Source organism: Lingula anatina, chromosome 1 (assembly GCF_051362555.1).
Source record: "Lingula anatina isolate TDL-2025a chromosome 1, LinAna3.0, whole genome shotgun sequence".
Classification (NCBI taxonomy): Eukaryota; Metazoa; Brachiopoda; class Lingulata; order Lingulida; family Lingulidae; genus Lingula; species Lingula anatina.
This window is the reverse complement of record NC_141767.1, coordinates 58,305,803-58,333,724: the sequence shown is the minus strand read 5'-3', so window position 1 is coordinate 58,333,724 and position 27,922 is coordinate 58,305,803. Positions and strand designations below refer to the sequence as shown.

Here is a 27,922-nt window from a genome sequence, read left to right as displayed (position 1 = left end):
GTCTGTCAGCTTGGCCGGCTTAAGCGTCTGTCCCGCCTACTAAAAGCTGTAAGGGGGTAATTAACTATGGTGCCCGCTGGGCTGACTGCAATTTAGCGTGAACCCCCAGGGAGTTAGGTCGATCTAAAACATAATCTTTAGATCGATCTAAATCTCTGGGAAAGCCCCCTTAGTGTGTGTATAAGCTAAGATAGCAGATTTAAGTCCTTTTATAATGTATAATTTGTCAACTCTTTTGGCAAGGTGTCTAAGTTAAGACACATCTGCACTTGAATAATTATTTTCAGATTTCAATTTTAAAAAAGTGGTGTCAATGGTCTACTACAAAAGCTGGTGTTTTTCTGAAATGATTCACTTTGTAATATATGGGTTTTCTTTCCAGATCTCTGTTCACCAAGTCACAGAGGAGATCAAGTAAGTTTTTTGCATAATAGTTATTGCATTTATTTTATGGCATAAAGATGCTGAATATGCCAGTAATCTGAGAATATATATTTTGATTTGAGCATCATTTTACAATTGAAATGCATTTTCTGAGGTAATATGTTTAATTTATCTCAGTACCTCTTATTTTGTCAGAGAAAATAAAAATTAATGGTTTAAGTGAATGTTTAAATATTTTCAGAGATTGAAGCATATAGACTAGTCAGTGTGAATCTCCTGAGGAAATATTCTCTACTTTTGGATCTTCCATACAGTTTTTATTTTGATGGTCAGCTTATGTTGAGTAATTGGCTGGATGTACACAAAGCTAAGGCAAGTATTATTATTTAGTTAAATGGGCAAGACTTACAAGATATGGCCTAGTAGTCCTTTATGATTATCATTTATAACTTATTATAGGTCCATATCATAGACTTGAGTCATGTTGAATACTGTTTCCCCAACAGCAGATCCATATTGCTAAAAAATTCTTTCATTACAGAAAGCTATGGAAGCTCATGCCAGCCAGTATGTGTGGTTTCGGTGGCTTTACGTGGCATTTTCCAGATACATGATAATGAATACACTGAAACCCCTGTGTGGAAAGTAACTATCCATGTGATAAACCGTTGCTGGGCAAAGTGCTTTGATATCCCTAGGCTTGAAAGAGTCAGTCCTCTGGTTAATGCAGTATTTTAAGGAGATGCAATGTTTACACCCAACAAATATGTAACAAACAGAAGATCACAGTAAAATCTGGTTCACTCATTAGGCCCATTTTGACTTAAATCTGAAAAGATTAAGGACCTTTGCATATAGTGAGAACTAGAAATGTCATAAACGTGAACTTTCCATCATACACATGGAATTTATGGTGCACTACTTTTTGTTTTCTCAAGTGTTTCTTGCTCAAAACCACCATATTGACCTGTTAACAGCTATATTCATGTCAGCGTGTCCATGTTTTCAATTTAGTATAGATGTCCTTTAGTCAATCAGTGTTAGTATTTCTGGTGTGTTGTGTTTACCACAGTTCAAATGATCTTGAAGTTGATAATTGTACCATTTTAATTTATTTACATCATGCAAAGTGTCTTTTTTATGGGAATGTGCAATAAATAAACATAAACCAAGCTTATTTTGATTATAATTTTATTTTTGCATGGCTGGCTACTGTACTTCCAACCAAGAAAATATAACAATTTCAATAGTTTAACTTACAGTTACGTTGGATTATAATCTGAACTGCTAAAATATTTGGAATTTTCACAGCTACTATACATGGCAACAGCTGATGATATATCACATCTCCATGATTTTTTAACCAAGCATCACAACTACAACATGATAAAGATTATACATGATTGTGTGACCATTTTTTCTGATTCAAGTTTCATGGGCACTGTCTACACACAAAGTTGCACAATGTACAGCTGTTGCAGAAGCACCTGTAGGCAAGTAAAGGCCTGTTTTCCTATCTTTTCACACAGCTGTGGTATGGTTGCCTTACTTCTCACCACCTATTCGTCAATGCCACTGGGCTCAGAATATCGTGCACAACTATTTACACTATAATAATAAATATTTTCTAATATATCTATTACGTGCATTATTGTAGCACAGTGCTATACACCTGTACAAAACTAGTCTTAAAATATACTACACTTCCACTGATAACAGTCAATAAATATGCCTGTATTGTACCCTATTCTTCCCATGACACAACTATCACATAGAAGCATCAGCCAACAAGATGACACCGTGACATAAATACCTAGAGAACTACTTGCCAAAATAGAGAAAAACTTTTTTTTTTATGATATACTGATAACTCAGGTCAAGCATATACATGCTGACATTTACAGTTCTATAAAAATTAAGATGGTATAAAAAGTAGACAGCAGCGCACAAAAAAAGTATAGTTAATCAAGTAAAGTAAATCATGAAAATGAGGTAATTTGATGAAAAAATTTAAAATATGCAACAACATAAAAGAGGGTCCCTTTTCAACACACAAATTTGTCTTTTTAAATAGAAATGCAACAATTTCATTTTGAAATTGAAAAGATATTCCTTAAATCTGAAACCCTAAAAGTGTTTTTTGCACAATTTGATCAGTTTTGGTAAATACACCTTACCCTTTACTAAAACAACGGTTATTTTAATTCAATGCCTTGATAATAATGGGAGTGACATCTAAATGTTCCAGAACATTATATACTGATGATAAAACATTGCAACTTCTATACACCAGATAGAAATTTTTAAATATTTATCTATTTTGGCAGGTGAACTTGAATCTGAGCATTTTATGCTTTCTGAAGGATGCTCTTCGCACTTTTTTCACTTCTTATATTCTTTATATACATATCTGCCTTCATATATACAAGATATAAAATGCTTCTATGAAGAATTGCATGTGAACAACTGGCTTGCACTGTATCAGTAATACATACATCTCATACCAAATTATATACCATTGTTTCGATATTATGAAAATATATCACAATGGCTAATCTTCGACTAGATTGCAATTTGAAAATGACATCAAGTAAACGTTACATAGATTTTATGTCATTTCTTTCTTATTCTGCAAAGAGTTCCATTTTCATTGCACTTTAAATGCTTGTCAAATATTACAAGAGAAGACACGAAGGAATAACAGTTCTAAGACTTGCAGCCTTTTCAAAGAAACAGGCATCATGCTACCCTTCTTTCTCAATAATGTATTCATAAATGATAAATACTGTTGAAATCAGAGCTCAACTTTTAATACAAGTTCAATTTTGTTGCACATGCTTTAAAAGAGCTTTCTAAAAAAAGACCACTGATATTCCACCTGCAGTATTGCTGAATGTTTATAAAAACACATTCATGGCTTGGTAGATCTGCATGAGGATGGCAAAATGGATTGGTAGACAAGTGCGACGGTCATTTTTGGCAGGATCAATGGTAAGCCATGACAGAGCATTATACGTCTCCAAGACATACCTGAAAACAACATTAAATTCTATTTGTTATAAGAGAAAATATTACGCTTTAGTTAAAAAGCATAGCTTTCAACTCTCTTAAAAAGGCCTCTCTACTCATTAGTTCAAACTTTTCAGGAAAACCATTTCTCCTTTTTAAATTACTTCTTTTTTTGATAAGAATAGCTGTGAAGTGCTTGAACTTACAACAAATTCTACATCTATGTATAACAAATTGCAAGAATATATGTTATCATCACCCCAAAGTTCATTTCTTTGAAACAATACATGAATGTACCACATTAAGAGAATTAACTATTCTTTTTTTACCTTAAAACATCACAAGTGGCATTTGAATCCAGTGGATGGGACAGCTTATTCATATTGGTGTGGAATAGTTCATCCTGATTTTGCTGCACCATAGGAACATGCACATGGAGGGCAGCCTGGAATATTGTTTGGCAAAAATAATCAAGTTCGAATTTTATTTTTCAATTGATGAAAAGAAGAACTACACAGAATACATGCCTGAGTATGTGTACATGCTTGTAGTGACAGAGATGCTGTTTTGATCTAATATCAACATAAGAATGAGTTTTATTAGCTAATCAATGCTTAAATATGCACTTTAACACAAAATAACTTATAAAACAAGGACATCATTTTTAAAGTATCTTTAATGACAAAAATCATTTGCAGAAAATGATTTTCCTACCTTAAAAGTGACAGGGCATACATTCTCCTTGTGTGGACAAGAGGACCAGAACCACTTAGGCAGTGGCCCAGTCTTTGCTGTGGACAGGTAGTACCCCATAGCCAATGGCTGCTGCAGAAGATTGGCCTCTTCTTGCAAGTCCAGGGAAATGGATGCTCCTCTGTTTGTCTGTCACAGAGATAAATTGAAGGAAATTCAATAAGCTAATCTTTACAAAATGAAACAGAATTCAAGTTAATAAAAGTTACTTAAAGAAATCTACAGGAGCACACGGATGAGACTGAACAGACAAAAACAATGTTATCCTACTGAAGAAACACTCACTTTGCTACTGAAAATGACAATGTGAAAAATGTTAATTCTAAATTCATTCTCAAATAGCTAGTGATGAAATGTTTCTCTGTATTATTTTTACTATCTATTGTTCTCACCTTTCCTCCTGGTGTGTAGTGAGAAGGAGACTGTCTACCACCCACTCCCATCCCAGGTGAACCTGGGCCATCAGCCTTGGGAGACCCCACAGGGGACTGGTTGGGAGAGTCGGCCAAACCAAAGAAACTGTTCAGATCTTGATCAATGTTCAGATCTTCAGAGAGTCCAGCAAAGAGAGGGTCATCATCTCCAAGGTCTGTGCCTAGCTGAGCTGCCAAGTCATGTTCGTTTGTCTGAGCAGAAGTATTGGGCTGTTGGAAAGTGAAAAGCAAGAATTTAGTAGACATGGATAACTCCCAAAAATATCATGTAATGCAAGATTTCTAGACATAAAAAAGTATGATTTATGATGATGTTACAAAGTCCAAAATCATCTCTCTAATATTAGAGTAGTCATTCTAGCAATCGACATATTATCTATATTATTACTCTTGAAGATAAATAAATATTTCAAAATTCAACAATTGTACATAACCCACAACAATTGTTAAAAACATCTTTTTTTATTGTAATAATTAACAATATGCACTTACCTGAGCTGTAGATGATGTTGGGAATACCAATATGTGTGTGACAGAGGCATCATGTGGAGTGTCTAGGGGAGCATTGCTGGCCCTTTTCTCCTCTGGTTTCACAGAGTCAGGCAGTACCAGGAATGTACTCTGAGTCTCCATGGACACCAGGCAGGCACTCAAAATGCAGGGGTAGTCATTATTACTCAGAACAGAGCACTGGTCACAAATATCTCTCATCTGCTTGCTGGCGCGCAATAAGGACTTTCGACTCAATAACCCTGACCAACCTAAAATTTAACATGAAAATAATAAATAATTTATTTTACAAGTTTCATAAAACCTCTACAGTTTAAGTCCAATTAAAAAACTGAAATATTATGTTTTTTATTCGCCCAAAATATTATTCTTACAAAAGTGACTCCTATTATAAACTTGGTTCTGTATTATAAATGGAAGTGATAAATTTTAACACAGGCATGTTTTTGATTAAGTAGTATATCTAGGAATAAAAAAGAACAATAAACTGAATTATTTTTCACTGATCTCTAAAATAGTCTCCACCAAAGTATCCCTAAACATTACACATCTAAATACCAGATCTTTCTCAGCCAGACCAAAATTGAAAGTTATGTCTTAGTAATACACTGGTACAGTCATGAATAGACTCCATGGGAGAACTTACCCTTCAACTCTCCATGCCCCAGTCTGCCAAACCTCCCAATTACCAGTCTCCAAGGTAGGGTGGTAGTTGATATCACACTAAGAATGAAGTCCCACAGCTTCTGTAGTCCAATCTTTCTAGCCGAAGCCTTCTTTCTTCTGTTTCTGTTTGGAATCTCAATGTTAATAGTGCAGGTCTCCATCAGATCTCCTCTGTCATCTGTGCATACTGCCAGGAGCCACCTCTGGTCCTCTGACAGGCAGTAACCACAGAAAAACTTGGCACTCCGCTCTCTGACCTCTCCACAAGTCTCAGCCAGCTGGGATTGCTTGTCTTTCATGGGGGCTAGGACATATGGTGGACTATACAGCTTGTTTTGAATCTTCATTTTATCCTGCTGGAAGACATTTAAATGAAAAAAAAATATAAATCAAAAGAATAAACAGGAATGCCTGTTATTTGAAAGTGCAATGTGAAAAGTAGGTCAATTGTGTCCTACAAAGATCGAACTCTGCATTATTTTTCATTTTATATCTTCAGCTACAGCAGTCACAAATCATGGACAATTCAATTTAAAAATCAAAATGAAACATAACAAATAAGCCCAAATCAATGACAGTTCACCATAAAATACAAGTTGTTTTCAATGCCATGATCATTAACAAAATTTTAATGTACATATTAGAAGTGGAAGCAACAAGACTACAGACTCACCATGCTTCTTTTGCAAATAGCTTCAGCAGCTGCAGCTGGACCAAATCCTGTGAGAGTCCTTCCTACCACAGTGTGTGTCAGGGCCTGCCTACACTGACTAAAGATAGAGAAGGCCATGGATTTCATGTGCTGCATATGGTTACAATCCCCACTGCGATCTAGGATGGTCTGGAGAGGCAATATCTGGAACAGAAGAAAAGATGGAGAATTCACAGTTATTCCAAAAACTCTATATTACAAAAGCAGCAAATAATCCCACCCCAACTTTCAGTGAGTATAATTATCTGAAATCTTCTAAATGTTATGTATACTTTGGGACTTACTAAAGCGTGTTGATACTAATAACCAATTTATCCATCTTCTTCATCATCAACACCCTTACCTGCAAGTGCACATTGTTCTGTAAGCTCTCAGGCAAGTTATTGATTAACTCTTGATAGCACCTGAGAAGTCCCATCATAGAGAGTCTACTGATGCCTTCCCACTGCTGGCCCTGGGTAAATGGGTCAACTATGTACACCATTAAAGCTGGCACCTCAGATGCTTCATCATGGTCACCATCCCCATGACTGCCATGGCCTGAAGCCTCTGATCCAAAATCTGAAAATTGGACATAATTTATTTAATTTTTCTGTTTCATCGTTCAGGTGACTTCCAAGTTTTTATAAATACCTCATTATTAAGTGTGACATAAAAAAAATTGTACCATAAAATAATGTTTAACTTTGTAATTATAATAATCAATCACTGGTATAAATAGTCATCTCAATATTGGCCTAAGCTGTTAAGAAAAGCAGATTCCCTACCTCTATCTTTGTCATCGTTGTGGTTTGGTGTGGCAGCTCCCTGGCCATCAGGTGTGTGTGCAGGAGAAGGAGCCGAGTGTGCAGCAGATTTATAGGTAGACCGTCCGCCGCCAGGACTAAACATCTTGTCCAGTGGGGTTTGGGACAAAAATGGGGCTTAAAAGAAAGCAGAATTCATATCTACTATTTGTCTTTTGATCATGACATTTTATGTAGAAAAAAAAAAGTGCCTCTTGTATATGTCAAATACTTAAATAAAATCCCACTCCTTACATAACTTGCATCTCCTGACTCGCAAAATCAAACAAATTTCAAGCAGATACTATCAAGTTATAAAATTATGCAAAGAAAATATTTTAGCTTACCAAGATGATGTTTGCATACTTGTGCATACAGTTTCAGCTTAGATGCAACAACAGAATCACCTGAAAGTAACAATGTAATAATTTTATCACCAAGTCCAAGAACAAAAATACCTTTTAATTGTAATACTCTGCCTGAAATTATTTTCATTCCCTTTTTTGTGTGTATATATATATATATATATATATATATATATAAAACCCTGAAGCATGTGTAATTGGTTACCTTGAAATATTCATAAAAATGAAGTTTACAATAACATGCACTGGTTGTATTTCATTTGCAATCCTACCTATCTGAGTAAACCAGGCATCCACAGGTTCCTCAGCAAGTTTCCTTGCTGCTGTTTTTCCTACCCTCATGATACCATCTCTCAGAACCTTGTCAATAGGACTGTGTCTTCCTAGCCTGCACAACTCATACATGGTGCTCAGGTCTTTGAAAAAATTCCTCACATAATTTAAAACAAAATCATTTTCTGGTGCGACCACAACATATGCGATGTCTCGAGGTTTGCAGTAAGGCTCAAGCAGAAGTTTATCCTGGAAAAAATAAAATAAAATTCTGAGGACTGAGATCATAACCAGATATAAGTTCATTATACAGGTTAAAATTTTAAAATGTAATAAACAGAGCAGGCAATGCAGCCTGAACTCTTACCCAGAATTTGATTGCCAATGGTGACTGTGATAACCAATCCCGGTCATATCCCACCAATAGTGAAGGAATAGGCTGAGGTTCATGTGCCTCATCAGATCCTAGAAGTAAATAGAAATGGTTCAAATTTTTATATCAAATCATCTTTTCACATTTTTGATTTTCAACTATGACAGAAATGATATCTTGACTATTCCCACCATTCAAATGCAGTCACAAGTAAACTTTCCTATAAGCAAATAAACATCTTGTCCTTAACAGCAGTTGTGATTTTTTTTTATGAACATAGACTTTATAAAAAAAAGAAAAGAAAATCAATTAACCTCTTCCTGCAAGCAAGTGGAAATCTTTCCACGACAATGGCCCACTGATCTGGTACACCTGCTCCCATAACCTTGTGGTACGTTTCTTTTGTATTGCATCTTGGAGGAGTGGTTGTAGAGACTTCAATAATCGCACCACATCTTGTGGGTTGGTTGGCAAGATGGCACCTCCTGTACAAATGTGAACAATGTTTTACTTTGCACATCAATCTTAACCAAATTCATATATCCTATTTTCATTCATATAAATGCACTCATTGCACAGAGAGCATTACCTATTATAACATTATGAAGTTACCTAAACCCATAGACAATATTTCTCTTTCCAAGGGAACCAAATATGATATTTCATATGGCTATTATGTGGAATATATTAAAAACACACATTCAGCTGTTCCTACACTTGTGTTATCCACTATTGCCTTTTCTTCTTAATAACCCTTCACTTCCCATAAAAAAGTCATTTAGTAATCCTGTATTATGGCCTTCTCAACTTACTGTGTGTGTAAGGCCACTTGTGCAGGCAGGAAGCCTTGACAACAGATTCTTCCAATTTCTGTGAAGAGCAGTTATCTGTGGCTTGTCTTCCCTGCTCAAGGGCAGTGTAACATGCATCACAACCATCTGCAATGCAACAATAAAGCATAACTATAAAACCACAGACAATATGGAATCAAACATCTATTGCACAAATCATATTGATTTTATATTAGTTAAGCACTTCTGTGTGTTCTGTGAGTGTCATTACCAGTCTCACCTTCAGTATAAAATCCACTATAGGAAAATAATTCTCACCACATCTCTTTAGCTAAAATCTAAAGCATTGCAGCTAGTGGCCCTTAGCTCCACATAGACATTTACATCATTTACATTGAAGAATACTAAAAAATGGATTTAGACTTAATTTTCCTATTTCCATTCCTTCGGAATCCTAAGTGAACTTTAAAACAGCTTGTTTAAAAGACAGTTAAAAAGGAGACAGAAAAAAACCACTTATCCATTTCTTCCACAACCATTACTCACCTTTAATCTCCATTAATGGTGTATCCAGTGGGGCTCCCCCAAGGCTGCCCAGCTGGTTATATATCCTGAATGCTGAAGCTGGGAAGAAGAAAGAGAAAGTTTCCTGGAGCAGTAACAACAAATCTTGTGGTATATCACTAGACAGTGTTGAAGACCCAGTTTTACTGACTCCATTTTCATCCTTCTTCGGTTCTATTGCTAACAAACTGGGTTTCCTCCTTTCATAATGATCATGGGGAATTCCAGTGATTTCTAGTTCATCTTCGTAGAATAATCCACTGTTCTGACCACATATTCTGTTCCTGACAGCACTGAAGCCACAAGTGCACCTGTATTGAGGCTCATTGGTTGGGTCATCCAGATAAAGCCCAACATCGCTCCCCTTGATGTTCCCTTGACACACACAAATATTGCAACTGTCATAATTATGATCCTTGAATAAATTGAGCAGGGTTTCAGAGAGTACTATATTCAATACCAGCCCATGGGCTTCAGGCATCTGTAAGTTTGTGCCTTGATTATCAACAGAACTCAAATTTTTATTCAGATATGATGATGCATTTGAAGCAGGAGATTGCAGATCATAACTTGCAGGGGTCCGTTGCTGGACCATCCCATGGAATGCTGCTGGAGAAGCCCCAGGCATGCTACCTGTGAAAGCTGCTGGAGAGGTCCCTGGACCAGGGTAAGCTGCAGGTGAGTGCCCTATGTACCCTGCAGACCCAGGGGAAGTCCCCGTGAAGGTCGCTGGAGAGGGATGAGGTTTTTCTCCCAAACCTCTGACTGGCGTACTTTCTGCTACAGGGACACCTGGGAGGATTTGACTGTAAAAAGATGCAAAAAAATAAGAAATCTAATTAAAAATTCATTACAACAACAGAAATTGAGCTGTCAACAGCACAAACATTTCAATACCTCTGACCATTTGTCTACAGTTTCACAAAGCATTTGGTCTTCAAACATCTTCAATCAATGAATGAAGCATTTAGCACATTAGGCATTTAAGTCATCACCAACTTCAATTCTTGTCCAATCACTGGTGGTATAACAAGTGTCTAACATGTATTTAACACACATGGATCACATGTGAACTTACTTAGCTGGAGGATGATGTTTCTCAATGACTGGGATGGGAAACTGCCAAGATGGTCTATAAGCCAGCTCCACAGGAACATGGACTGGAGACATCTTTGCACTCGGTAGATCAATAGGACCATATTTGTCAGAACCCACAAACTTTGCTGAAGGCGGTGGTCTGAATACAAAGCTCCAGTCCTGCAGGATAGGTGTAGAGGAAATGTGAGCTACTAACTTTGAACAATCAATATGTTATACGTATATTGCCAATTCAGTATTGTTTGAATTACTTTTTGATTTCATATTGATGAATTTTGTTCCCATTTCTTAGAATTTCAACAAACTTAGATAACAACAGCCTACAAGGGGAAAAATAGAATACTTGGATCCTTAAATAAGTGATAATTAGATCCCATTGTTAATCAACAGAAGAATCCAGCAACACCCCTGTATCAAATATTTAAATTTTAAGGGCAAAGTTATTTTTAGCTGTTACTATACAGATTTTATAGCTACCAACCTTTTCCCTTTTCCAATTTAAATCCAATTTGCCAATTTACAGATTATTACACACCTACTTGAATTCTTATGACATTTATTTTATCTACAATATAAGATGAAGGAAACTTCAGATGGACAGAGGTGAATGACAATAAGTGAATATGTTTCTGATTTTTACCCTGTTTTCATGTGATGGGCTCATCTGAGCAAAATGGTCCACTCTGGAATCCAGCACTGAAGAGGGGTCAGTGTGGACATCAGTTCCTGTACAAGGGGAGTGGGCCATGTTGTTCTCCTGGGAAGGTGGGGTGGGGAACATCCTTGATAACTGAGTAGTATCTGGTTCAACAGAAAAATGAAACAGCATACTATATTTGGAGATGCTCTAAAATTTGACATTTAATAGGATAATTAAAAACTGATAGATAAACAAAATGTATGGTTCATTAACTGAGCATGACAAAACTTGGCAAATAGCTTAAACTTACAAGTATTCAGTGATTTCAGAAATATTGCCTTGTTGCAGGCTTTACACAATATTTTTTTCACCTTTAGCTTTTACAGTAAAAAAATGTTTGCACTGGAGTGTGCATATATATATATATATATATATATAAACAGTTTTATTATTGCAGTTTTATTGTAAATACATACCGATGGCACCAGAACCTCCTGAATTGACAAGTGTTGTCTTTGCTGACTTAATGGTGGTTTCTTCTGGTTTATTGCTGGGTGGAGGGGAAGGAGGCTGAAACTGGAAATAATACTATTTAAAAAATACTGAAATGTACGGATTAAGATGTAGCACAAGCCTTTTTAATTAAGATAAAAGGAAAAATTATTTAAATGGTCCCCTTTAGATGAAACATATTTCATCTTGAATGTTATAAAACGTGTTAAGAAGACTTCAAAGTTGGAAAACAAAGTAAAACACTATAATACCATAACTGAAGTGAACTTAAAATAGTCATACCTCAACATGTAATGCAAATGAAACTCATTACATAAAACATTACCATTCAATGAAAACTTAAACCAACTTACTGCATCATCATTGCTGTCATCATCTGAAGTATCAAATATGTTCTGCAGGTCATTCATGCTTGGGCGAATGTCACTCTCCCTCATGAGACTGGCTGAACTCATAGGACCCGAGCCTCCAGGAGTTAGAGGAGAACCTATGGGACCCATGTCTGAAGAAGAATACATTATTTGTCAATTTAATGTACTTTTATTGATCATTTCTCTGCTTTATTGGGTTTTTTAAATGTCATTATTAAGCACCATGCCTCTGTTATAAGTAATATCAGTACTACATGAGAGACAACTTACAGAGAACTGCATATGTTACAAGTTTGTCTTCACAAACAATTTATAAATAAAGAATATCCCACTTACAATATACTGCAGTGAATCAAATTAAACAAATGATTTAATTTAAAATGACTTTCTTCACAAGTAAAGGCATTTTATTCCAAAGAAACAGATCTAAACTGTTAAAATAAATGATATGAAAATAAATAAATAAATAAATAAATAAATAAATAAATAAATAAATAAATAAGAAGAAAGAAAGCAATAAAAAAGCAATAACCTCCATGTCCATGTCTGTCCTCTTTACTGTCTGACCCTCTGCCTGCAGCAGACTCCCTGGATTCCTCTTCCATCTTGAAATTAATAATATGACATGTCAATAGCACAGATACATCCACAACCCCAGCAGGTTTCGTAGAACTGGGAACTCTATTTATGAATATATCTCAGCACATGTGACAACAACCTTTATTTGATGTCTAAGCAACTATGAACATTTTTTATACCTTTACATCAATCTGAATTTATGTATAAATTCTGGTGTGTCTAGAGTCTAATTAAACCAATTACGTAAACATGCCACTGCTAATATCTTCAAGAAGCAGCCATTATGTAAAACCTACTAGCCAGGCTGAAGAGCACTAATCTCTGCCTAGCATGTTTTTCCCCTATATAATTTCAGTGGGTGAAAACATGATTGGTTTTTATGCTGCTAGTTCTGTGCAAGAAATTCAATAATACTATGTTCTGTTTATTGGGGTCACAGACAATTCTGAGGTGAGGCAGTGACCTCACTATAGAATATTAAATAATATCAAACAAAATTATAATAGTAACAAAATAACCCATGAGTTTCAAATTTGGTGGAATCCAAATACTTTGTGTGAGTCTAGACACATGTTGAGTCTAGAAGGTTCACCAGCACCTCCCTTGAGAGCTCTGGCACAGAAATTGGATGCAAGAGTTCAGAGAAATTCAGCCATGAGTGATGCAAAGGGCAAATCAGGACATGAACAGTCAGTTGGCTGTCAGCTCACAACCTCCAGAGTCGTAAATCACCATCACTTTTACTTGACTAACAAATGACATACTGTGATGCATATTGGAATCCCCTAAAATTCTTGAAGATGTATGGGTCTGCACAAGTGTTGCATGCTTAGACTAGGCAATTTTTTGTTTATATAAAGAGTAAAAACTGTTTCACATGAAAGAACAACTCCAAGTATTTGAAAAAATTCAATTAACTCTTCTGTTAACAAACTTCAAAGGTTTCACCATTCTCTTATTTTTCCCTCTCTGCTCTAAAAACATTGACTTAAATCTAAAAATTATTAGTGCAACCAAAAGTTACACTCACTAAATAGATGAATGAATTTCATATTGCAGTACCTAAAGCTACTGAGGCAAGAAATCTTCTAATCATCTGCAAAATATATGAAACTAATCCCACCTTTATTCTCTCTAAACTCCAGAGTTCATTTTTTTCCTGGAGGTATTATGTAGTGTAACATCAAGTTCACCTACAGAATACATAACACTATTTTAACTTTCACCTTTCCTTTAACACTATACATTAAAAGGCACTGAGTCAGGTTATATCTTTGATCTTTTCCTGGTTCAGATGAATGAGCCATTGGCTAGATGGCTGTCAGTGATATACAACTTCCATCACGCTTGAACACACTAAATCAGGATATTAGGTTGACAGAAGGATCACAATGTGAATTATACCTTAGTAAAAATTCTTTGCGGCTTGCATTTTTTATCATGAAAAAGTAACTATGATTATTTTTTATACTTTTTTCTGAAAACATCAAAACAGATCATAGTTATTCCGTTGCTGAGGTCAAAATCACTAAAGCCAGACAATTACTCAGGTACTTTCTCAAGTAATGCAAAATGTTTAAGGATTCTGTGTTGCTGCTTTCAATAACAGTTTGCGTAACATTCTTGAGGCTTGAGTGCAAAGTATTGCTTAGACATTCCTAGTAGCATTCACTAAAGTTCAAGAAGCCATTTCTAAGTTCAAAAACAATTATCACCTTCCAGAAAACATTATTCTGCAGCCACGGTAGGCTTATAAAACACAAGTATTTCCTAATAACACTAAAGGAGGGCTTTCTAATTACACCAAGAGAGGGCTTCTTAATCTCTGCCAATAATTCAGAAGAGAAAATGGTTCTGACCCTATTACTGGTTCACTTAACTCATTTACCTTAAGAATATTAAATTTCCATATTTCTAGGTTTTCAAGAGAAAAATATGGTTTAGTCTCACTAACATTCAATGCCAAAGTCAATGTGTGCTTTAACAAACAAGTATCAATCTGGGACCAATTCACTTGATAATGATCAAGGCACATAGTCTGGCTGCTTTTCATCTAAACATAATATGAGATCAGAACTAGCTTGCCTTAAAACGTATTTCCATCTTAACTGTCTTTATTGATCCAGGCAATAGCTGTAGCGGAAAAGCACTTTATTATCAACCTGCCACTGAATAGCATCTTCTCATCTCTTCACAGTACTCCTAACACATGCTTCATGCCTGCTCATTATATGAATGGTGTCTCTTACCATCTTCAAATCTTTTTAATGTTTAATCCTAGACTCAGGCTTTTATATGAACTTTTTGCCAAGTGTGAAAGATAAAGATGACTGTAGCTTATGCCTTAAAATAATATATAACTCCAAACACACACACACACACACGCATGCACACATATATTATAAATGACGAGTTTACAAAACTGACAAGTGATCCCATCTTTAAATCTTAGTTTACTGTTTCTGGCGGTTTACCCACACATTCAAGGTTATGTATACAGTCATGCACCAAGAATAACTAGAGGATCAGAGAGGCGATACCGCCTCCGAATATTGTACCACCAGCTGGAGCAAGCGCATTCGAATAGACCCCCACATACACAAAATAAGGGATACAGCCAACAGTCTTTTGCTTGACAAGCTGTAAAAATGCAATCAACAAGAATTTTCAAAATATGCAAAAAATATATATAACTTAAAATGGTACAATCAAAGTTAAGTTCATCAAAAGGTAGGTCAAAGGTCAATTTCACAGTAAGATTGCCAGTATATGACTTCCTATTCAACTTCAATACTAACTATGGACCTATCTCTGCCAGTTTTGGAGATAAAAGGGAAGCAAAATTTGTAAAGTTCAGTTCATGGTGAAAAGTAGGTCAAAGGTCAATTTCAAGGTCACATTTAGATTGCCAGTATATGACCTCCTATTCAAGTTCAATAGTAACTATGGACCTATCTCTGCCAGTTTTGGAGATAAAAGGGAAGCAAAATTTGCAAAGTTCAGTTTATTATCCATTACTAGTCAGGCGGCTAAGTCCAAATTATATCCAGAATTGTGCAAAAGATGATAAAAGCATGAAACTTTCTACGATGAATGACCATTGGGTGTTTGTCAACCCCCCGATCCAAAAAAGACAAACACCCAATGGTCATTCATCGTGGAAAGTTTCATGCTTTTATCATCTATTGCACAATTTTTTGGCTTAGCCACCTCACTATACCGTACTGCACATTTTGCTTTCACCACCAATATGTACTTTACGATAGCGTAACTCGAAAACTGTTTGGTATACAAAAAAACGGAGACCACCTTCAGTGTTGGGCTTAACATGCTCTACAAAATGCAAAAAAGAATGGGTCTCTAGCATTAACGGTTCCCGAATTAGAGACAGTTTTCAGTTTCGGCATCTTATGGCCGCTACTCCCATGAAAATGCACCGATTGACCCCAAATTCACAGAGATGAAAGATGACCTGAAGGGTAACACTTTCCAATAATATTATTGGTTAAGTCTGTGTGGTGTCTGAATAACAGGGCAAAAAAAATTTTTTTTCGTAAAAAAATTTATTTTTTTGAAAATTTTGGCCCGTTTGACCTTGAAGTAAAGGTCAAAGGTCAAATCCAAGGGCATATTTGAAATCTACACATATGACTTTTGGAAAGCCGTCTGTAGAAATTTTTCCCATAACCCCTTCCGCAGGGTAGATAATTAGCATTTAATTTTGTCATTTTTGGAAAAGGGTGCATTGCAATGAGTGCCACACCCAGACCCCAATACCGACAAAGCCCAAATTTTACGTGGAACAAGTTGAGATTATAGGTGACCTAAATCCAAGAGATGGGTACGGGGGCCCTTACCGTCTAGGAGGAGAAGCGGTAACGGTAACTTGTAGGCGAAGCCGGCGGAAAGATCCGGTCGGGACTAAAACCATGTGTACCGCCAGCACTAACGCTGGTGGTACAATAAGTACTAAAAGACCTACTGAGCATTTTCAAGTAAATAAGAAGAGAGAATTTACAACTGAACCTATTTATAGTTAAGCAACAAAAAGTAACTTTCTCACAAATACATTAAAGAGACAAAAATGGAGGTCAAGTCAATGACCAAAAAGATTAATTTTTCTTATTCCACTTGATTTATTTTTCAATAATGTTCTGTTCTAAACCAGACTTCCGTTTTGTGTTGTCATTTAATTTTATTAACATAAGTACACTTTCCCATCATACAAGCAGCAATGGTTTTAAAAGCAAGATTTGTTTTATAAGATATTTGACATAAAAGTATACTTATGTGAATCAGTGAATTAAAATAAGATAAAAATTATCAATGTGTTAAATATTCTACTCACTTGGCGTGAAAATGGCGATGGCCTTGAAAATTCATCCCTACTATTTCTCAGACTTCTGGGTCTAAAACTACCAGCATTTGACGATGACTCATCTGAGAACTCGTAGGGGTCCACAGGTGGACCAGAAGAGGTCTGAGAGTGCTGCTTAGGAGAGACCTGAGGATGGCCATAGCCATGGGGGTGCCTGGGCTCAGGTTTCACCATTGGTGGGGAGTCTGGGTCACCATCTCCTCTGAACTTCTTCACAGGATGAGATAACCTTGAAGTAAAAAAAAAAAAAGAATGATATAATTAATTAAGTACTAATTCATTTCATATCATCATAAATGACACTTGAGAAGAAACTTATGAGTCACATAGGTGGGCCTTGCATGAAGAAAAAACATTATGCAATAATCAATCATCTAAATTTTCGACATTATTTACTGTGTTTAAGGTCGATGGCAGGTGTTGCAATATCTAACATTCAGTTATATGTGATATGCGAGATGAAAATTTTCTTGAGAATTTCTTGCAAATATGAAATGTTTGAAGCTGGACTTAGTGAAAGATAATTAAAAGTAAAATACCAATCATAAATTTACTCTGGACTTGGTGCAACATTATGATTTGTCTTATGTATTCATCAAACTGACTAAAAGATGCTAGTACACTTAATTGATACTTTTAAAGTTTTTCTTTTATAGAAACTTACCATGCATTGAGTAAACCAAAATCATACAGCAATTCCCCAGACTCTTGCATCTCCTCTCTATCATAGAATTTACAAGGTAACATGGGTCTTTTCACTCCCTGACCCTCCAGCTTATGGCGTTGAGCATCAAGCCAACTCTTACTGTGTGGATATTCAACCTTTGGCTCTGGCATATGACGGTGATAAGGTGGCATGAAATTATTTCCTTTTGGAGGTAATCCATTCATTTTACCCGCAGTGAATCCGTCGTTGCAATTTGCTGTGGCTGTTGTCTCTTGAGATGGTAAATTGCGAGATTCCTGTGGGACAGTGTTAGCACTACTAACATGGTCCTTGTCTTGTATTTTAGGGGGTGGGTGTGGACTGAGGGTGGGCATGGTAGGATCGGAGGACTGCCCACCTTCACACGGCTGGCTGTGAGTAGCCACTAAGGGAGAGGGAGCATCAGAGCGAGGGATACCCATTCCCCCCTGCTCAAAATTTGGAGTTCTGAACTGAGGTAGGTTAGATCCAGGCTGACTCTTATACCCACTGAAGGGATAATCTGCCCCGTTCCCTGTTCCTTGAAGACCTCCACTTCCTCTCTGAATCATTATGTCTAAGTCTTGTGTAAGCAAATCATCACTCAAAGGAGACCGTCTGTGAAATGGTGTCATTCCTCTTGAAAGTCTGGATTTCTCCTTTTCAGTTTTCTCCAGTTTATCTCCCCTTTTCTCTTTACCCCCAGGAAGGCCAGATTTGTTCTGTCCAAATCCCAGCCTCTGTTTGTTACCCTTCAATCTGAAACGTGAAATATAGTATTGGTAAAAATCAATAAATCTAAATGAAAAACATTTTAATGTATTTTTATTCCTTATTATTTATTAAACTATTTTTACAAAGATTCTACAAGATATTTAAATGTAAACAATCAAATTTATATATTTATAACTTCTTTTTATGATAAATTTTTTCTTAAAATTTTGCAAAATACGATCATACTAACTTGGTACAAGAACAATGAGCCTTTTGCACTGGATCAACAAAATCCCAGTTTCCAACTGTATTTTCTTCAATACCATTTTCGTTTCCCACAGACCTTAAAAGGACATGTAAAACATGACCATAAAAAGGCAGCCTTAATACATAATAAGTCATAACATGCACAATACATGCATTAATGGGATTGGGAGAAAAATTTGCCATTTTAATACTTGACAAATCATTACTTCCATTGCCACTTTAAGCCAGTTATTGCAGTGCCCGAGACTTACAGTTAATAGATCAACACCAAATCTTCCCAATCTTAATCATTGGTTAGGATAAGCAGTAAAACACCAGCAAAAACCTGATTTAAACTGAGTTCACACTCTAAGTCATTCAATTCAAATCTGCCCTCATGACAGATGCAGCCTGCCTTCCAAGCCATAAGCTTACATGCTATCATAAGATCAATCAGCACTGCATCAGACAATGAAATTTTACACACTGATACAAGGCACTTTGAGAAATCAATATCATTATCATGGTCTCTCTAGCTGAGCACACACAAATGTTTTTATGTTTTCCACCATAAGACCAGGGATAATTATCTGGTGCTGTTCAATAATTCATAATCAAATCCAGTCTCTACTTGGATTAGTGAAAGCATGCTTATAGATTACTGCCATTATGAAATTGTGTATCTGGTGAGACAATTAAAGAAGCACTAGATCACAGAATCCTTTTGTGTTTATTCCTTTATTAAAAGGTGCCATTTTGTCTTTGTTGCTATCTGGGAAGAAAAATAGCATCTTTTCACTATCTACTAACTCAATAAATTGCATCTCAGAAAATTATGAATGAAATCAGAAGGCATAAGAAAGCATTCAAATTGTTTTCAAATTTTAAAAAATGTAAATTTTCTAACATGTTTTAGGATAGATAAATATACTAGTATGTTTAGTATAACAAAGGTGTATTGCTTAATGTCACCTTTTGCTTGAGGGCACAGCCAAGCAACTCTCCTGCCACACCCGCTCCACAATAAGATCACTGAGGGTTTCTGTGAATTGAGAACCTAGCCTCTTGCCTTCATCTAGGGAGGTGAGTGGCAAACCTTTCAGGCAGGTGTCTCCTATCACCTGGCCAGAGGCTGGAGAGGTGGGAGGGGAGAGAAGGGCTGAGGCTGTATGTAGAGGCAACCCACTGGTCCTGTTGGCATCTCCGCGTCCTTGTCCAGTGCCACAGATTGTCCTGGAACGCATGTTGTCCAACTCTGTCATCAAGACGTATCGAGATGGATAGCGCATCCTCACCCCACCTGTAAGTAAGAGGCTTTAACTTCACTACCATTCATAGAATTTATTTGATTTGAATCTGATGGTTCTCAGTTATCATTTTCAGTTAATTTTTTGAAACAAAAAGGGCTTTAGGAATTTTTTGTAAATTATGGTCTCACCAGTAATTTGTGTATTTCTTTGAACATTTTTTTTCATAATCTGACCCCCCATGTTTTCAATATTTATCCAGTTTACCTCTTCCTACTGAATTAACTTTGACTCCCTATGAGTGACCAAACCAACCTTTGCACGTGTTTTGTATCTGTCAATTTCATTTCAATTTCAATTTCATTATCCTAATGTCAGCTTAATTTGTCCATGGTTTACTCACCAACCACAACCTCCACCACCTGTGGCATTTGCTTGCTCTGATAACTGCCTGCTCCTTCCTTGCTGTCTGAACACAGGGGGTAGAACTGCTGCCATTCCTCCACAAGTTTCCTTGTGTCCTGATCTGCGTCTTTATAGCTATGTCCAGTAAGTGTTCCTGCCAGACCATATGGGGCCAGAAGTACTGGGAACAATGCAAACAATAAATTATTTCTATGCTGAAGATTAATAGGTTTTTGCCATAAAATACTGGCTATTAAAGTCAGAACTCAGTAATCATTAATTACTTTATCAGATACTTACTTAAATTGTCATTCACATGGGAATGAATGGCAAACTTTGTTGTATCATATCTCCACTTTGTTATCCCTCAAATATCTATAATATGGGTCATTGGAGAAGAAAACAAAATAGCCAACCACTGAAATAAATTCCATGTAAACTGATAAGATTCTAGCTACTTGGCCTGTTTATGTACTCCACATTCCACCTTGTTTATGAATTCCCAATCAACCTTACATTTTAGTCTTGAGTGCTAACATCTAATCAATGATGAAACTACAACACTGCTGTACATTTAATCCTATATTTAACAATGCCAGGTGAGAAAGGTTAATCAAGTTTGCCTATGGGTCCAAATCACAGTCCACAACATCCCCTGAGGTTGTAGAGAATGCTTCCGAGGCTCTGTCATCTCAGATACACTAGAACACTGCTGATTTATATGCTTTATGTTTTATGGTCGAGTGCCAAGGCAAGAGCGCATTAACAACGACCTAACAGGAAAAACAACCACACAGGCATGCATGCCATATTCAATTCCACATAATAATATCAACATGTTTTTTTAACAATGCTGTTTAGAATTATCACTTTGCTTATTCCCCTCATTTTGGTCATTTTTGTTGATACTCATTCTACAAGCAGCTGTGTACCATGCTGCTCATTTACACCAATAAGAACATAAATATTTCATGTATATCGTTATATTAGCCCAAGCTGATTTATAGACATTCCTTAAATTTTGCCCAGGTTAAGTTTACCAAGGAAATGACAGCAAAGGAAACCTTAAAAATTAACATCCACAGTCTAATATATTAACTTATTATTTGCCAAAGCCTGAAAGGGCAAATACCATACTCCTCAGGTAGACAGAACACAAATTCTTCGTTATTGAAACTTTTTCAACTTCATTAAAATAACAATGAATTGCAAAGGCACTCAACAATTGTATGTCACTGGCCAACTGAAGTGAGGCGTGTAATCATGTCAAGGCAGCAGATATCAATTTCCTCCATCACTCAGGAGCGACAAAGTAACAAAGTGTTTAAAAGCAGACCCCCATGCAGTTCTGACTGATATAGTCTGCCTTGACAAAACTTGCCTCTGTGGTAACTGAAGCCAGTTTCCCTGCTCAGTTAATATGCAACATCTAGAAGTCTGAAAGAAAAATAACACTTAATTCTGTCCAGACAGCTCACCTCAGGCACTCTGGGATCAAGAGGTTACAATGCAATAACTGACTGTACTCTTCTATTGGAAAACATGGGAAGGAACAGAGACCATTAACCAACCCCCATGTGTACAGTGAGATTAAGTAAACAGCCAGCAGAGGAGAAGCATATATTACACACAGGACTGTCAGCTACATTAGAAGAGTTGCAAAAAAACAGAGCTTCACTGACAGTGTCTTTTATCTTTTCTCACAATGCTGAGTTCAGTGACCACTGTGCTGGGAGAGAATCTTGAGCAGCAATCTTGTCAAAGTCAACAGGCTCTTCAGACTGCATAATTTACTACCTGGGTCCAGGTGAACTAAACTTGCTGTGATTATACGCATTGAATCAATGAAATCAATAACTTTCCGTCTGTTCTACACATAACTAGGCCAATGAACTGACCCAAGGCAGCCAAGCAAAAACAATTCTCATTCCATTTCAGGGGTTTATGTCTATAGTTAGACCAGTGAACCTAATCAGATTTGATTTAATTCTGTATCTTTGTTAATATTTTGTAGTCCCAAAGGTGGACCAATTAAAGTAAATCTGTTTTTATACTCAGGTGGAAAAATACATTCAGCAATTTATAACAGTTGATGGTGCATGAAGTGTCTCTTTGAAAATAGCTCATAATAACAGTATGACTATCAGTTAAAGATAGTGCTATTTAACATAAAAGAAAGTGATAAACATTTACCCCCAAACTAGAACACTTTGCTTGGACTGTGAAACAAATTTTTTCGTCTCAATGAACAGGTTGATAAACAAGTTGGGCCTTACCTGGCATCCCATTCTGTGCATTCTGAGCTAAGGTAAGGTGTTGTAGAGTAGGTCTCCAAACGGCTGGCTGCTGACGGACATCCACACTGGCACACACTGTGCTCTCACCATGCAGAAAGAATGAGAAAGAAAAGGAAAGGTGGTCACTGAAATAGAGTAAAATAATGTAAACCTATATAATTATTGAATAAATATTTCTATGGGAAGGATAACACAGCTAAAACATAACAATTTTAAGATACCAAATTTATTTTTTCATTTCTCATTAAAGCAATAAATAAATGTCTTATTGAAGAATTTTTTCTAATTGAAAGGTATGGCAACACATTTATATCACTAATAACCTTGATTTTCCCTGAAGACTAAAATGCAAGCTTCTCAGAAGGAGGAAATTGCTACTTTTTAAACTGATGTAATTATCTTATTCCCAGGACTTAATGAAATAAACATGTCCAAAATCTGTATAATCTAAGATGTAGACATCAACATATAAGGCACATTCACATTAGAAGGATGAAGATATGGCTTTAAGATCTCTTAATTTTGTACACTGCAGTTCAGTAGTGTTGATTGTAATTAATCTGGCAAGTACATAGCTTACTGTTCAGGCAATTAACTATTCACCTGAAGTGTCAGTCTTATGGGGCACTTCACATGGTGGTATTAATTGCAACTAACCCTGCCAAGCTACCTATAATATAATAATCTTGGTCGGTTCAATCACTGATCTTTAGAAACTGACAACTTTAACAGGTCTAATGTGAATGCACCCAGAACACAGACCAACAACAACATAAAGCCCCTGGAGTGACCTAGTTAACCACTTGGCTTCAAATTGCCATATGGAACAGCTGATAAATGATAGTTTTGTTACATACCTATTGCCAGATACAAGTCAAATATTCTAGTCAAGATGTAAACAGTCTTGTACAGTTAGGAATTAAATGTTTTCTTTGGCAAGGCACTGTAGCGCCAGTCTGGGGATCAGATGCTGTTTAAATCAGTATCTGTTAAATAATCTTTTTTGTGACGGTCTTCAAGCATGACCCTTTTTCTAGACAGGATCTTGCTTTGCTATCTAAGCATATCATGTGTATAACTTATTATGGAATAAAGAAATACAAAATCATATCAAATTGAAATATTGATTAAGGAGATAGTACTAAAGATTTTCCAAGTGTTTGATCTGGTTTTCTTTTAGATAACCTACATGGGTTATCTACCTATTGCATTTTTAATTATTATTCAAATCACAATATTCCCTTATAAATGCACATTTATGAGATATTTCTGAATCTGAACTTGATAAAATGATTGTGGATAATGACTTAAAATTGTTCAGGGCCTTAGGAAAACTGTGAATTGTATTTTTGACCCTCTCAAAAGTAAAAGTAAATTTCAACGCCATACTATCATCTGAGGATTATGCCAAAATTCAAAAGTATACAAAAATATCATCATTTGTTGTGATTGAATAATTTTTTTTTATCTGATATAATATTGTCACAATTCAAAACCTTCTTCCAACACTTGGGTGGTAAAATCACCTAAAATTTCATTTAAAAAACTAAAATCAACAGGGAGCCTTGACATTTTAAATGAACTCCAGTCAGAATCTGTCAATATTCAAGTATGCAAATAAGTGCCACTTCAACTTAAGACATTTATTTTTTAGGTAAAATTTGTGGGAAAAAAATGCCATCCTACCTTTTATCACTGCTGTTTGATCCATACTCAAGTGGCAAAACAAACCACTTCCCTAGGCGCACAAAATTATGTGATAACAAACATCTGAAAGAAAAAACGTATCATTACACAGGATATCAAGCAATAAATATTCTACAACAGTATTGCTGCAAAATACTATCTGCGTGACCATGGGTTGACATTACTTTTTCAATTTTACTATTTAAAAGTTTTCCAGGCATTATAGTAACTAAAAAAATCAACCCAATCAGTAGAAAATGCCCCTCTGATTCTGGCTGTCCACATCAAAATTAAGTGGTAATTCTCACAGATATGAATTGCCCTTAATGACACATTAGTCATTCCAGATGAGTAGATTATATTTCGTCTAGACCTGCTCATGGTATTTCAAGTATGCTGTCCTCCACATTAATTTAAAATCAATACAAGTCAACAATAATCTATAAATTCATAAGTCCAGAGCTCTTGACCCACACATTTTTTTTTTTTTTTTTTGAAAAATTTGCAAACAGTATAATGTTTCATAGTTAGGTGGCAATTTTACAGTAAAAGCAATAAACTAAGGACAATATATTTTTTAATAAATCACCACCTTGTTAGTTGCAGCAATGTCTATCAAAATCAAATATTGATGCAAAACATACAAAAGTGCGGTAAAATCAAAATGGAGTGCACAAACTTGAACTACACAGTATTTGGGGGTCTACATATATCATAATACTAATAAATATAATATCTGTATTAACATCAGGCATATGGTACTGTTCATAAACTTACCTTTCAATAAGGTTATGGAGTGCCCTAAACAGCAAGGTTCTGCATTCATAAGACAGGCCAGTGTCCCAGCACCCAGCTTCCTCTTCAGCTAAAACACAAGAAAACAAGAGAGAAAGAAATTAAAATTACATTCAGATATGCACATAGACAAATGATACAGATTAGGTCGATGTTTTCTTGAAAGCTTGCAGATGAAGTGCTATATCAATGCGTCTGTCACATAAAAAGGCCACTTCCCAAGGCAATACTTATTATGCAGATTTCAAGCTATTTGCACTAGCTTTTGTTACAGCCTTCTCACTTCCACCAATGTGCAATCTATCATCAGCTAAAGTGTAGGTCTTACATGGAGTGGATAAATGATCACCTTCCCCACCATACCGACTTTCTGAGAAGACATATTAACCAAGTATCAACCATTTTATAGTTTTTTCTAGATGGCAAACCATTTATAGTGTACAATTATCCAATGCATTCAGCAAAATATCAATATACCATCTGTGGATATAAGTATAAACATAACGTTATTGCTTTACAGTCATGGTGTCTTTCCACCTCAACTAATTCTTGTGCTTTTTGTTATTATTTTTTACCTTCATTCAAATAATCAGATGATTACAACTAAGACAAATTAAACATCTTGAAAAGCTTAATTCCTTAACTACTACTATAAAACCAATAAACCAGGTGATAATAGCGCATACTTCATTGGCACTGAACTATATTATCATTGTCAGAATATAGTTCAGTGCCAGTTCAGTGTTATAAAATATTAATCCTCAATCCATCTCAAAATGTTCATGTTTGTAGATCACGATAATTTTTCTATCTGTTCCTACACACTAAAATGCCATTTGAAGATCAACTAAAAACTAATTGCAAGCCAAAAAGCTTATGCTACTTTTGATGAAAATATGTCTAATATCCGTTTTAATCACCTATCATTCACAGCATTTAAATGACATAAGTTATCTTTCAACACCAAGAACTGGACAAAAGGTTACACTGAGGGTAGTTAGCATTTTTATAATCCGCGAGACTATCCCATGACCATCTGTTCTCAGCTTAGCGTCCACATATTTCCAAGCTGTATAAATGGACATGTTTTACCAGAATAATAATGGATTTCTTCACAAGAGCTCTCTACTATGCTAGATTTGTAAATGACAGTGTTTTCCCCGGAGGTCAATTGCAATTAATTGTATAATGAAACCAGCTCACCACCTCAGGTGGTGCAAGCGAACTGCCATTGAAAAGACAACAGTTAACTTACATCACATGTAAGTGACCCTCTACAACTGCATATTTTACATACATTCAAATAAAAGGATATTTCAGATAAATAGATTCACCTGTCAATAGGCAGAATCAATGAAACAAAGGATATCTTTGAAAATCAGCTATTTCTTTCAATAACAATTTGTATATGTTATTTCCGAACATTTCAATCACACACAAAAAATTGAAAACAGCACATAAAGAAAACATCTGTCACTGGATAATCCTAAAATAACCACTGAGACTTGACACTTCTGAGTCTATAAAACATGCAGCTTGTGTTCTCTTCTGACATTATGAGAATCATGAGTATATAGGTCTATAAAAAGAAATGTAAACTCACGTCTTCTTATACTTCCTACTAAACAATCTTATTCTTAGGAAATCCCATTTCGTTTCCTTTTTAAAGATCATGAAGACCAGATTTTAATTGTGGTCATTCTTTAAATATTTCAAGCAAAACAAGTTTATAACCCCACCTTTTTCAAAGGTTACTTTTTCCATCACCAGTTTACAACCAGACAGTAATATGTAAAGAACAAATCCAGCTCTCCCCCCTCTCTCTCTGTATATATACATATATAAAAACAAAATATTCCTACCTAATAAATCTGTAGACAATATACTCTTGAGGTCTGCTGGTTCATCCCCATACCAGAATACCCAAAGCTCTTTTTTGCTCAGGTAGTCATTATTTATTCTCTGTTCACTTGCTTTGTGAACCCGTCGCCACACACATAATATATCAGCTTGAATACACTTGGTGAAGGCTAACAGAATAGGGTCATCCAATGGGTCAATACAGAAGACGTTTCCATGAGTCAGTCTACGCCACTTGATACCCGCTAAGTCAGTCTGAAATAAAAACCCAACACCAAAATTAAGAAAAATATAAAATGGGTCAACCCCGGTGTTATTTATGTCAAACTAACACGATACGTGAAACTACGTGCGAAGTTCCTCCTGCGCCTCTTATGGGAAATTGCCAGATTGAAATTTAGTCATGTACCTACCGGGTAATTCGTACAAAAGAACATGGAACATATCCCACGGCATATTATATGCAGTACCACTATACTTTTGATAATTCTTAATAAAATAACATTTGTAATTGACGACAAAATGTTTCAGACAGTCATTCAAGTACGGGTTCATGAACTCACCAAAGCAAAGAGGTTGGTGTGGCAATCCTCTAGACTGCAGCCGTTTCCCGTTGGATTTGGGTGGCTCATGGTCACTCCATGACCTCCGTCGTCTTTGAGGAAATTTGGTTATAAAATCAAACTCCTTTTTAAGCCATAAATCCCACAAAATCTTTGAATTTCATTAGCTCTCACACGACAATAATGGCGACTGTAATGAACAAGCGGTACGGAACAATCCTCAGTG

At 35.9% G+C, this 27,922-nt stretch overlaps 2 protein-coding genes across 3 annotated transcripts in view; one reads left to right on the top strand and one right to left on the bottom strand.

Annotated features, from left to right (window-relative positions):
- LOC106178096 (N-acetylglucosaminyl-phosphatidylinositol de-N-acetylase) overlaps positions 1–1,561 on the top strand; it is a 3,394-nt gene extending 1,833 nt beyond the window's left edge. Inside the window, exons 5-7 of the mRNA XM_013561128.3 lie at positions 383–414; positions 626–756; positions 926–1,561. Coding sequence (XP_013416582.1) covers positions 383–414; positions 626–756; positions 926–1,033 — 271 coding nt within the window. The 3' untranslated portion in view covers positions 1,034–1,561. The remainder of the gene's footprint in view (positions 1–382; positions 415–625; positions 757–925) is intronic.
- LOC106178095 (mediator of RNA polymerase II transcription subunit 13) lies at positions 1,559–27,922 on the bottom strand. Of its 2 annotated transcripts, none has more exons than XM_013561126.2 (30): positions 27,697–27,922; positions 27,136–27,388; positions 25,256–25,343; positions 24,479–24,562; positions 22,772–22,917; positions 20,494–20,676; positions 19,816–20,143; positions 18,848–18,940; positions 17,863–18,642; positions 17,169–17,427; positions 12,774–12,846; positions 12,224–12,372; positions 11,834–11,933; positions 11,358–11,518; positions 10,698–10,876; positions 9,602–10,425; positions 9,077–9,202; positions 8,579–8,749; positions 8,259–8,356; positions 7,891–8,140; positions 7,601–7,660; positions 7,236–7,391; positions 6,812–7,029; positions 6,430–6,612; positions 5,737–6,112; positions 5,073–5,341; positions 4,539–4,790; positions 4,108–4,275; positions 3,723–3,838; positions 1,559–3,414 (listed from the first exon to the last, which is right to left on the bottom strand). In XM_013561126.2, the coding sequence occupies exons 1-30, from the start codon at positions 27,763–27,765 to the stop codon at positions 3,282–3,284; spliced, it is 6,345 nt and encodes a 2,114-aa protein (XP_013416580.2). In that variant the 5' UTR covers positions 27,766–27,922; the 3' UTR covers positions 1,559–3,281. The 2 variants fall into 2 exon arrangements, with proteins under 2 accessions (XP_013416580.2, XP_013416581.2); XM_013561127.2 differs by having other exon boundaries at positions 5,737–6,109.